Source organism: Arachis stenosperma, chromosome 4 (assembly GCF_014773155.1).
Source record: "Arachis stenosperma cultivar V10309 chromosome 4, arast.V10309.gnm1.PFL2, whole genome shotgun sequence".
NCBI classification, from domain to species: domain Eukaryota; kingdom Viridiplantae; phylum Streptophyta; class Magnoliopsida; order Fabales; family Fabaceae; genus Arachis; species Arachis stenosperma.
This window is the reverse complement of record NC_080380.1, coordinates 14,506,031-14,520,054: the sequence shown is the minus strand read 5'-3', so window position 1 is coordinate 14,520,054 and position 14,024 is coordinate 14,506,031. Positions and strand designations below refer to the sequence as shown.

The following is a 14,024-nucleotide window of genomic DNA, read 5'->3' as shown; positions in this document are numbered from 1 at the left end:
GGTAGGTATTCATTGGATGTGAGGCTCCCGTGCCACACCTCATTGGTCGCTTCCGGAGGATTCGTATCTGTTGACTCTAGTAGAAGTGTAGGTGGACGCAGAGTTCTTAATAGTCAAAATCCTAACCGTGTTGACATGGGACCACTTCAAGAAGATGCTAACCCACTCGAGCAAGAGACTAATGCGTATCTAGTACATGACCCGGATGACGAGGACAATGATGACGAGGATAAAATAGAGGAGTTCATTGAGGATGAGGAATCCCGCAATGATGGTATTATGCTTCGTATTTTGCTTTACATGTTTGATTGGTTATTCATTTTGTGTTCATAACTAGTATCCATGTTGGTTTGACTACCTAATGTCATAATATTTAATTGTTTTTATTATTTTGTATACAGGCCGGGCACAAACTCTGTATGACAAAGGCAAAGGTTACAATCTGAGGATTGATCCACCACGTCGTAGCGCTAATCGCTACAAGCCATCTGTGTTCAAAAAGGCCGCAAAAAAATGCAAGAACTTCGTGAATGATGTAAAGTGGGCAATGAGAAAGTAGTTGTAGTGTAATACTCTTATTTATGCTTTAAAAATGTGGACAATGTTTAGAGTTCTTTGCATGTGTTGGTCACTATGTATGCATGACTTGTACTATTTAGGCTTTAGGGTTATTATGTATTAATAATGATCTGGACTATGGTTTGTTTAGAGTACTTATGTATTAATAATTTGGACTATGGACTATGTTTTAGTAGATGGTTTGTTTAGAGAATTTATGTATTTATGAACTTATTGAAGGTTTTAAATATGTGGACTATGTATTAATTGATGTCATACTATTTAGGGTTTAGGGTTATTATGTATTAATAATGATCTGGACTATGGTTTGTTTAGAGTATTTATGTATTAATAATTTGGACTATGGACTATGTTTTAGTAGATGGTTTGTTTAGAGAATTTATGTATTTATGAACTTATTGAAGGGATTAAATATGTGGACTATGTATTAATTGATGTCATACTATAAAATGCTACAGATGGAGAGTAAGGCTGGGTTGCCGTAGTTTATAACGCTACACAGAACAGGTTACATATATCATACTTGCTTAAATCAAATGGACAACTCATGACAAACCATATATTGCCACATATATAATATCACCTCAGAATAAGAATCTACTAATGATCTCTGTTGGCATTTGCACCACCTTGCTGACGGCATCTGCTACGGCTGTGTCCCTCAGCTACACATAGCGTACATCGCCTAGGCCGACGTAACATTCGCGTGTCCATCTCATTCAAGAAGCGTGTCATTTTTGGGCGACCTTTCGTGACGCGTCTCAGGAACGGATTTGGGATGAACCGAGGTCCATTGTAAGCAGGCCATGTAGTGGGGTTACCTAGTGGCCTAAATCTTGCTCGGTACACCCGCCGAACTTGGTCCATCTTATACACATCATGAACATACACTTGCCAATCCAGTCGCTGGTTGGCACAACATGCAAACACATGTCGACAGGGGATCCGGTCCACCTGAAACTCACCACAGTCACATCGAAGGCCACGTAGGTCCACTGCAAACTCCAGTCCACTTGGCATCTCACGCACCTCAAAGACCTCATTCTGCCAGTCAAAGCAACTAACCTGAATGTTTCCTGATGCAAGTTGGTTTGCATGCAACTTCGAGGTCACGACATCAGAAAACACATGGCCAGCATTAATCCGGGTTTCTGCCTCCGCTCTTTTTCGGGTAAACAACTCGTTCAGCCTGTAGAATATTGCCTTCACAAGGGCAATCACAGGGAGATTGTGTGCCCCCTTCAATACTGAATTGATGCATTCCACTAGATTTGTCGTCATATGAACCCATCGATATCCACCATCAAAAGCCAACGCGTACTGTTCCCTGCGGATTCGGTTTAACCAGTCAGTGTAGGTCTCGCCCCGTTCTCGTAACCGTTGGTAACGCACCTTGTACTCCCGCACCGTCCTCGAATATCCTACAGGATAAAAAGAAATATTTGAAACAATAGAGGTAAACACACGAATTGAATGGAACTCTGATACTAAATTAATTAACTATTCTGAGCGTTACCTATGTTGACGACCAGTTTCTGCAAGTACGGCGCCTTGAATTTTCTCAGAAAATTCGACTCTATATGCCTGATGCAAAACATATGAAAGGCTCTCGGAGGTGACCAAGCCCCGTTACTCCTTTCTACAGCTGCATTTATGGATTCGTGACAGTCGGATATCAGTCCAACACCATCCCGAGTGACAACATGCTGACGAAAGTTACTCAGAAAAAAGTGCCACGCATCTGAAGTCTCTCCCTCCACAATTGCAAACGCAATTGGGACGATATTGTTGTTGCCATCCTGTGACACTGCCACTAGTAGACAACCCTTGTACTTTTCGTACAAGTGAGTCCCATCCACCTGGACAACTGGCTTACAATGTTTGAAAGCTCTAATGCAGGGGTAATAACTCCAAAAGACACGATGCAATACCCGAATATCAGTCACCAAGTCATCGCCTTGATATGCAGGCATAGTCTCAAAATGAACAACAGCTGACGGCTCCTTGTGACACATGGCCTCAAATCATATAGGCAACGCTTCGTACGATGCCTCCCAGCCTCCAAATATTTTTTCAACTGCCTTTTGCTTAGCCAACCATGCTTTCCGATAACTAACAATGTAGTTGAACTTCGATTGTACCTCTGCTATAATCGATTTTACCTTTATAGCGGGGTCAGCCTCAACCAACGGCTTAATTGTTTCTGCAATTGTGGTCGAATCCAGTTTCGAATGATCCTGAGAAATTGTGGCTCTGGTACATGTGTGACTGCCATTATACCTCCTAATAACCCAACAGTACTTCTGGTTGATCATGCTAACCCGGATAAGCCAATCACACCCTGACCCATACTGTGTACACTTCGCATAAAATGTCAACGGCTCAGACTCATACACTCGGTAATCTACGTTTCTTCGTATAGTATACTCTTTTATCGCTTTAATAACAGCTTCCCTGGAACTAAATTCTATCCCAACGGCAAATTCACCATCTACGACAAAAGGAATTTTTGCCACTAGGACAGCCATACAACCAATTTTAAAAACACAAATATTTAAACATTCGAAAATAAAGGTAACACAAATTTTTACTGCATCAATTATAATAAAACCCTACAAACTATTTATATTTAACTAATTTACACCCGAAAATTTATTTGTATTCAACTAATCTACTAACAGATACTAATTTTAATTTAACTCATTTACTAATTATATTTACTTAATTTACTAATAAATTCCTATGTATATTGACTTAATTTTAATTTAACTAAATTTAACCAATTTAACAAATTTTAATTTAACTAACTTACTTATATTGACTTAATAACTTCCAACTTAACCAATTTTAATTAAACTAATTTACTAGTTATATTTACTTAATTTACTAATAAATTCCTATTTATATTGACTTAATTTTAATTTAACTAAATTTAACCAATTTAACAAATTTTAATTTAACTAATTTACTTATATTTACTTAATAAATTCCAATTTAACCAATTTTAATTAAACTAATTTACTAATAAATTCTAATTTATAATTACTTAATTTACTAAATTAACTCATAAATACTAACGGATATTTAACTAATTTACTACTTAACCAATAAATTCTAATTTATATTCAACTAAATCAATAACTCTCTTATAAATTTACTTTCATAAACTTAAATACACAAATAGGTAAACAAAAATAAATACTGATCGAGTATATTTTCAAACCTCAGTTAGCTACTTGGTCCAACTATCAAGATAAATTAATAAAAAATTCTAATCTTTCATATAAATACGGAGAATTACGTACCTGCATTGATATAATCCGGAAACTCCGAAACATGCATGGCTTCCAAATCCAAAACTCGCATGAATGATGGCTCCTCAAATGGCACATCGTTTGCCAGTGCAGTTGCCACATCAGACACATCTGGAGCCATAGCTCCGTCACCTTGAACGTCATCTCCATCTGGACCAACAACTTCGTAGTTGCTTTCGAACTCTTCTTCACTGTCACTGTTGTAATCCTCCCGTAGAATATCCCGGTCGGCCTCAGATTGCTCAAACTCAACATACAACTCGATGAACGAGAGTTGACTCCGATTTTCATACCACATGGAAAACATATCTTGTATGCTCGCTTCGTCCGTTACATATTTGGTTTGAAACTGGACGAATCCACCAAACACTTGTATATGATGTCTGTATAGAATACATGATATCCTTCTTGCCCTCTCAGAATGAATCTTTTCACAGATTACACCTTTGAGCTCTTCAAATGAGATTGTAAAAGGAATCACCAAATCTAACAGATTTTCACAAACAAATGTTACTCCTTCAGATGTTTATAACAAAATCTGACCAAAATAATACACCTTCAATAACACTCTGTCACTCATTTCTCTCAATCACATTAACAATCTCATAAACTTGAGTTTTAGATTTTTCGCTCCTTTACTAAACAGGTAACGAAACAGAGGAACTAAAAACCAGAAGGACCGTTGAAGAAGGAGAAGAAGAAGATGCGAGAGTGGTTGTTCTGTTCCACTTTTCACCAACTTTTATTTAAAGTCCCAACCAAATCGGACCATGCGATTACCTTTACTGAATTCAAAAAAATAATAAAAAAATGCATGTCGGACCCTCCGATTTCATAACACAACACAAAAAACAAAACAACACTTCTAACAACTCGGATGGTATGATTTTCATCATCCAGAATTTCAGCATCTCTTTCCCCTCAAATCGGACCTACCGATTTTCTATGCAAAATAGGACGCTCAAACAACTCGCACCATCCGAGTTGTTGGACCTGACATTAACAAAAAAGCTACCCCACATATCTGTATTGTGCTTTCATGACTCCATATCCAGATAACACACACACAAAGCCTCCATATCAATAAAAATGAGCCATTTTCTACACAGGTTTAGGATTAAAATTACAGTAGAGGATGAAACTGCACATGGTATTTTGTGTTGTTTGATCGTGAAGCTTCTTATCTCATTAAAAGGTCCTGTGCTGAAGTCCAAAAGGATGCGAGTGTAAGTTATTTTTTTCTTAAGTTTATTAGTTTGGTTTCATATCGGTTTTATCAATTGATATTGTCCATGATCTATTGTAATGTTAAATGTTTGACACAGGTTATATGTGGTGATACTTATCTTATTGGGTATCGTGAGTTAAATTGGGAAGAAGGTTATGTTAAAGATTGATACTAAACTTGTTGGGATTGACAAATATTTTGAAATTTTTCGGGTGAAACGAATTTGTAATGATGCTGCTATCATTGCAATGTTTGAGCTCTCCAATTATGATACTGATGATGAAATCAATCCTAAAAAGGTTCTGCTGTTCATGCCTATCGGTTTCTATCTTTGTCCTGTTATTTATTATGTATGATTTGTTGTTTATTACCTATTGTTTCGAATGTTTATGTTTTTTTATATTTTTATGGTGTTTTAAGCAGGAAGAAGAGCTGATAAAACCAGTGATTGTTGGTAAAGACTTTGCTCATGTTAAGAAAGAATCGCCTATTGTGTTTGAAAAGAAGTTACAAACTTATGGCGAGTGCTCAAATACTAAAAATGGAAGCCCATTATTGATAGACTCTATTGGCAAGAAAGAAGATGAAGTTATTGGGTTGGATGATATATGTGCTGATGTTGACACATTGAAGGCTAAATGAATGTTAAAAACCGAGAATGTGCCTGGTTCAAATAATGAATTTTCATCTGAAATCAAAATTTTACTTAATACACCGACTGATGAGAGTGAGGTAATGCTTAATTACATCTTACATAAGTTATGTTGATGTTGGGTATTAGTTTTTTTTTTTATAAAAGAGACAGATTAATTTCTTGTGGTATCTGTTCTTGTATTCTTTTTAATTAGTATTCTGAGCTGATAAAAATATGTTTCTGAGATAGGAGGTGTTGTCTGCTCTTGTTGATAGTTCTCCAGTTATTGCTCAAAAATATAAAATGGAAACTATTTTAAGGGATTGCAAAGCGAAGAAGAATCTGAATCCATAATTTGAGAAGATATTAGCTAAGGAAGGTGTTGCTGCTTTCAATGGTTCCAACAATGATGGTGTTTGACATACCTTGTATGTCAAGTGAGCTGCTAACTTTAGATTTAAGTGTGATATAAAGTATGTAGTGTTATGTAATGGTGGTTGAAATCTTGTGCTGAAAGTTGTTGTCATGTTGACTTGTTTTGAGATATATGTCTGTCTTTTTGAGATGTTTCCAAAGAATAGGATGGTCTATCTAAAATGTGGTGGGTTCTTTTGGTATGGTTGAATCTCCATCCACCTACTTGGCTTATTTTGGTTTGTAACTGAAGATTGGGGTTGTTTCTATCATTAGTTGGTTGTCATAATCTTTTTGCTCTTGTTTGTACTTGACATTGCTATAAATTGGACACATTGTCATGTAATTATACTGTTGATGGAGTCAGTTTTAGGATTTGACCTATGCCACTAGATATGATGTAAGATGTAAGATATCTATATGTAACTACATGAATAAAGTGCAACAGCTTCTTTGGTTAATATTTTTTTATCTTTTATACTCAATATCGTGGTTTAGTTTCAGTATATAGAATATTGTTTGCGATTTTATTTCCTTTGGTTAAATCAGGGATATTGACTTTTTTTTCACATGTATTCTATATTGAGATGATCATCAAGTTAATGATGATGTGATGTACTTAAAAAGGAGGCCGTGAATGCACAGTAAATTCAATTGAATATAGTGATTGGATATGACATGTAGGTGTGAATTTTATCTTTGTGTTACAAATGTAGTTGGTCGTTTGGGGCAATGGGATATAGTGATTGGACATGTTTAGCAAAGATAACAAAGCATCGATATAAGATGATCTTCCAGGATGATACTGAAGTTATCTTATTGCATGGTGTAAACTTTCCACCTATTCCATATGAGTTATACACTATTGAAGACCTTGTTTAGCTTACAGAAGATTCAGTATATTTGATAGGTCGATATTCTCTTCTTTTATGATTATGTATTATATATTATTAGATGTCATGGTCACTATGTTGGTTGAATATTATTACTAAAATTTTTCTTCTTTCTAACATTATGTTTGTCACTTCTTTTATTTGTGTGTTAGATGTTATTAGATTTTTTATCAGTGTTCATGAATCATCTGAGGTTAAAGATGATAATGGAAATATGGTAAAGGTCACGATTATACAACTATACTCAAATGGGTTAGAAAATGTGTTAAAAGTCTCGTTTATTATTTTATTTTATTATTAACCTTTAATTTATTGGTTCTTAGTAGAGTATATTTTTTCTTGATTACAAATTTCAATTTGTTCTATCTTTTTTGCAACTGCTATGTAGTTTGCAATTTATGTTGGAAATTTTTTTATCCCCAATGCGATCGGCTTTAATGGATATTGTTACACAGCCTCCTGTAGTTCTCCTTGAATCTTTTAAGATAAAATCTTCAGCAGGTTTATTAATTTCTACCAGTAGTTTCTAACAAATTGTATTATTGTTGTTATTATTTATGTTAGTTACTCTAATTAGATTTTTACTCACCATACTCAATTTGTATTGATCTATTTATTAATAACAAACTAAGTATTTCTATCTTTCTATTTAACTTAAAATCTAAATATAAAAAAGGAACAATTGCACTACAAAATGTTATCAATTGTATCAAAATCAATATAAATCCTAACAAGGCTGAAGTCGTTAGCTTTATGAGTTGGTTAGTATGTTTATGGAGCATAATTTTTTAAGATTATTATTTGGTCATATTGGCTAAAGTTAATAATAAATGATATTATTTTATTCATTGAAGTACAACATGAATGTGTCTATAGCTTTTTTCACAGGTTTAATATCTGTCGGAGATGACTTTGTTGTAGCTAATATTGATGATGATTTCTTCAACCTATCAAGACTATAACGATTCTTGAGATTAAGAAAAATGATGAAGTCATGGTTGTATTATTAACTCTTAAATTCCTTTTATTAGAAGAATGTCTCTATGTTTTTACTGTATTTGTTATTCTGGATTTTTTTACTACTGAATATACTAATTCAAATATTTGACTTTTTAATTCTAACTCTTTTTTATACTTTTGATGTAAGTGCTATTTTCTATAATTATGTTGATGTTGGAAGGGAGTTTCAACGTTGTTAAAAGTATTAAAGGTATTGGGAATGTTAATGACTGGTGATATTACTCTTGTGTTTGTGGGAATCCTTTGCAATTGTCAAATAATTGTTTAAGTTGTTGTCCGTGTAATTCCAAAGTTAGCAATCCAGTTAAAAAGTAAGTACACAAAAGTGTTATTTGTTTGTTTTTATTCATTTATTTTTAAAATAGAAATTGATTCATGACTCAGTTTTTTTAATTTTTTTATGTCATATGTGCTATAGAGATTCAGAGTTATTCTCAATGTTTAGGATCAAACAAGCAATTGTATGTTTATTTTGTATAATCATGCTACTGTGGTTTTGTTAAAAACAAAACTTTTTGATATTTTGGATAAATTTAAAGCTCAATACCAAATAATATTTATTAATGAAATTTGTGTTCAGTTTTAGAATAAAAAAATAGTGTTCTTTTACGTTTTATACAATATTATATAATATAGTTTGTTTAAAATTATTTTTCATATTTCAGGATTGTTATAGACCTTTGTATCCATCTTCATTTGATGAACTTGTTGGTAAGGAGGTGCTTTTCAAAATTAATAGAAAACTTGTTGGTTATACACCATATGTTGGTAGCATTAAAGTCATTAATTGTTCTGACAATTCTAAAGTTGTGGCTAAGTTCAAAGCTCATGCAATCTTCAGTGTTAGTAACTCAAATCTTATTAATTAATTAATGATTGTACAATTTCTAAATTACTTTTTGATTGTCTCATAAATATGAATTATATCTATTTTAACTTCTATATTAGGTTGTTGATTTATATTTTCTCATATGAAGTCACTTGTATTTTCTCAAATTTATGAAAATGTAATTCAAAATCCTCAAGCACATGATGAGTTTGCACACATTAGAATTAGAATGTCAATTGATGCTCAACTTATTGAATCCATTGAATTTGATTATGATCATCTAAATGTTTGTTATGATATTCAAAAGCTGGTAACTAATCTTTTTATGTGAGTATTGTTTATTAAAATTTTTATATTTAAATTCTAATAAATGTTAATCTTGCTAATTTATTATATGTTGGAGAATGTAGGATTTTAGTGTATTGATGGTTGGCACAATTACATCTATTTTTTATAATAAATAATGGTGATATTCAATTTGTCTTTGTAGTGGAAAGATAGAAGCAAACCAATCATATCCATTTTGCACATTTTGTTTAACACATTGTTCAGTTGGTCTTCTAAAGTAATGTTCTGTTAATTTTATTTATATATATACTATATATAACACCCTAACTTTTAGCACCTCGTGATCGTTCTAAAAGTCTGAGTGCTACTTACCTCTAAACCTTTTTATTATATACTATCTTTGTTTAATATTGAGCCTTCGCGAATACGAACCGAAACTTTAATTAAGAAAACGAAAAGAGACTTTATTTTACGCCACTAAATCACAAAAGTATATATATTCACATAGTATTAAATACATAAACTTATTTCAAGATTTCCAAAAACAAATCCTACCCCTCTAAAAACTCTAACTAACAAGGCGAGGGAAAAACAAATCCTAACAACTCAACTTATAAACATATTCCTCTGTGCTCCCGTAACTTGACAATGAGCCTTTGCACCTGTAGCTGAAAAGGGATGGAGATAGGGGGTAAGAACCGGGAAGTTCTTAGTAGGGTCGGGGTTAGAAGTTAAGTTCATTTTGCCATTATTAACTAACCGCAACTAACAACAAAACACTTATAAGCATGAATAATAAAAGAACTCAGAGGTCAATCAGTCACGCAGCACACACACACAATCACAGAGTTACACAGCACATAGATATGCGCAAACAAGCATGATGCATGTCTATTCCTATCGCAGGTAATGAGCTCATTTGTCGGTTTCAACCCGCACCCGACGCAATCCGACCCACAAGTCAGATAAGGCATTCCAGCGGCATAACCTCTACAAGTTTCCACTTCTTGCAGACGCTGATTCTCCAACTGAAGTATGCAGAACATGACCTTTGCAAGTACTTGCAGGCGCTGATTCTCCAGTTGAAGCATGTGCCACTTTCTCCTGGAAGCCGTTCCATACACACGGGCGTCCCCACACAATCATTCAAAAACAAAGCCCACGGCTTAACACTTTCACATCAGCACCATAACTATATACTTTCCGTCACCCTCTCGTGACCTTTCAATCATTCTCATAAGTACACGTGCCGATTTATCTTCTCTTTTTCTTTTAAAACTAAAACCACATCTTTATGCCATTCTCCAAAATCTTTAAAACAATTAATAATCCAACCGACTCCAGCAGCAAAAATATTTCTTTAATAATTCAAAATCAGTTAATATATTTCTTAAAGCTTTTGAAAATTCCATTTCTTATTCCCAAAATAATCAAAGCATCCCAGCTAGTTGTTCATACATAACTGAATCAAAATCTCAAGCAAACAACAAAAATTCAACAATAATTTAACATAAACTCATTCAAATTCATGCAATAATCAGCTAAATCAACATTCACTTATCAAACTCACATTTAATTATTATAAAGTTACCAAACCCTACCTCCATACGAAATCAAACTAACGGAACTTTCGGAAAAGTTTTTTGACCGAACTGCTGAAGAAGAAAACGTTAAGAATCGTCTGTGCCTTCTAAAACTCCAATTGACCGAACTCAAAGGAAAGAGGAGTTATGTCACCGTCAACTTTCACCGATCAAAAGTGACGCCAACGTGTAGAGATGAAGGATACGAACACTTTTATCGGATTAGATTTTTTGTTGGAGTTACGGATTAAAAGAAAATCAAGCTCGAAGGCTCGGAGGTGCCATGGAATCACGGCTTCTTACTTACGACATTCTCTCTTTCTTTCTTTTGTTTTGGTTTCGGTGGAATGAAGAAACCAAATGAAGCAAAATGATAATTAGTGGTGATGAATGAATTTAAAAGGAGAATACGTGTCATTGCTCATATGTAAGCAAAAGGAAACATGTGTAATGTTTGTATATATATATGTGTCATGCATAATAGCCACCCTTGGCTTCCTTTATCTTTCCTATGGTTTCCTTAATGGCTTCAGCCTTAAGTGAAACCGAATAATAATAATAATAATAATAATAATAATAATAATAATAATAATAATAATAATAATAATATTATAAATTATAATATTATTATTATTATTATTATTATTATTATTATTATTATTATTATTATTTCTTTTATATATATATATATATTTGAAATATCTTATTATAATAATAAAAATAATTTAAAATTTTTAATTGATTTTAACTCAAATAATCATAAAATTTAATTTAATCTTTTTAAAAAAATAATATTCTTTAAATAAAGTAATATATCATTATTTATTTTTTTTAAAATTCGGGGTATTATATTCCACCCACCTTATAAAAATTTTCGTCCTCGAAAATTGATATAAGATAGAAGAGATTCATACTATCTTTCCTTTTAAACTTGTCAAAGAAAACAGAAAGATTTAATATGTTCAGTTTTAAAACATAAGGAAAATAATTTCGCATAAAAAATGATTGAAAATGTGTAGTGTGGTGCAGAAGTTGTATGAGAGGTTTAATGCAAGTTAAACTTAGAATCTGAAGACTTGCAATTTTAACAAAAATATTCAAAATCCAGAAAGAAAATGATTGAATATAACAGATGATGGTTACAAGAATTTGAAAGAATGAGTAGAATCAAAATCAAACATGAGTGCACAAAATAGAAAATCCGTCCGGAAGAGAGTTAAATTGTACCCTAAGGAGAAATCTGAGAAAAGAACTTGGACAGGAACAATGAAAGAAAAGGTAGTAGAATAAGTCGAAGCAAATTCAAGCTGAATTACCAGGTTCACAAAGATTTCAGCGATTCACTTTGATGCATCAAACAAGTTCAAAATTACATCAAAGAATATACGAGTTAAGAAGAGGAGTTTAAATAACACAAGGTAGATATCTAAGAAATTTAAGAAGACATATGCAGTCAGGATCAAATGAGAAAGCATATGAACAAGGAAATAGGGTTGGAGAATAATCAGTTAACTCTCATCAGGAAAGAAATCTCGAACTAGAACCTCAAGGCAAACCATGAAAGAACAGATTCGTAACCGAGTAGAATCAAGAAATTAACTCTTAACGTCCCTAAAATCCACGATTCACGTTACCTAATACTTCTATCTCATCTATGATAATCCATTAGTGTTTCCATATACATGAATCATTAGTATTAAGTTGGCCAGACCTAATACCATGAGAGATGCAACGGTCGACTAACAGCATTAATCAATAGACAATCATGCACCTGAAATTCAAATTCTTGTCACTAGGACAAGTCCTACTGCATGACAGACACTCAGAGTATGCAGTAAAGCATAGTCAGTCCATTCCCAAGGCCCTAATAGGAATGAACTGCTCTGATACCATAATGTAACACCCTAACTTTTAGCACCTCATGATCGTTCTAAAAGTCTGAGTGCTACTTACCTCTAAACCTTTTTATTATATACTATCTTTGTTTAATATTGAGCCTTCGCGAATACGAACCGAAACTTTAATTAAAAAAACGAAAAGAGACTTTATTTTACGCCACTAAATCACGAAAGTATATATATTCACATAGTATTAAATACATAAACTTATTTCAAGATTCCCAAAAACAAATCCTACCCCTCTAAAAACTCTAACTAACAAGGCGATGGGAAAACAAATCCTAACAACTCAACTTATAAACATATTCCTCTGTGCTCCCGTAACTTGACAATGAGCCTTTGCACCTGTAGCTGAAAAGGGGTGGAGATAGGGGGTAAGAACCGGGAAGTTCTTAGTAGGGTCGGGGTTATAAGTTAAGTTCATTTTGCCATTATTAACCAACCGCAACTAACAACAAAACACTTATAAGCATGAATAATAAAAGAACTCAGAGGTTAATCAGTCACGCAGCACACACACACAATCACAGAGTTACACAGCACAGAGATATGCGCAAACAAGCATGATGCATGTCTATTCCTATCGCAGGTAATGAGCTCATTTGTCGGTTTCGACCCGCACCCGACGCAATCCGACCCGCAAGTCAGATAAGGCATTCCAGCGGCATAACCTCTGCAAGTTTCCACTTCTTGCAGGCACTGATTCTCCAGCTGAAGTATGCCGAACATGACCTCTGCAAGTACTTGCAGGCGCTGATTCTCCAGTTGAAGCATGTGCCACTTTCTCTTGGAAGCCGTTCCATACACACGGGCGTCCCCGCACAATCATTCAAAAACAAAGCCCACAGCTTAACACTTTCACATCGGCACCATAACTATTTACTTTCCGTCACCCTCTCGTGACCTTTCAATCATTCTCATAAGTACACGTGCCGATTTATCTTCTCTTTTTCTTTTAAAACTAAAACCACATCTTTATGCCATTCTCCAAAATCTTTAAAACAATTAATAATCCAACCGACTCCAGCAGCAAAAATATTTCTTTAATAATTCAAAATCAGTTAATATATTTCTTAAAGCTTTTGAAAATTCCATTTCTTATTCCCAAAATAATCAAAGCATCCCAACTAGTTGTTCATACATAACTGAATCAAAATCTCAAGCAAACAACAATAATTCAACAATAATTTAACATAAACTCATTCAAATTCACGCAATAATCAGCTAAATCAACATTCACTTATCAAACTCACATTTAATTATTATAAAGTTTTCAAACCCTACCTCCATACGAAATCAAACTAACGGGACTTCTGGAGAAGTTTTTTGACCGAACTGCTAAAG

The 14,024-nt window shown here is 33.6% G+C and overlaps 1 protein-coding gene across 1 annotated transcript; it reads right to left on the bottom strand.

The window, feature by feature from the left end:
• Positions 1 to 1,179: 1,179 nt before the first annotated feature.
• On the bottom strand, positions 1,180 to 2,594 carry LOC130974667 (uncharacterized). The gene is made up of 2 exons (XM_057899526.1): positions 2,096 to 2,594; positions 1,180 to 2,000 (listed from the first exon to the last, which is right to left on the bottom strand). Exons 1-2 carry the CDS (start codon positions 2,592 to 2,594, stop codon positions 1,180 to 1,182), a joined length of 1,320 nt encoding a protein of 439 aa, XP_057755509.1.
• Between the last annotated feature and the right edge of the window lie 11,430 nt (positions 2,595 to 14,024).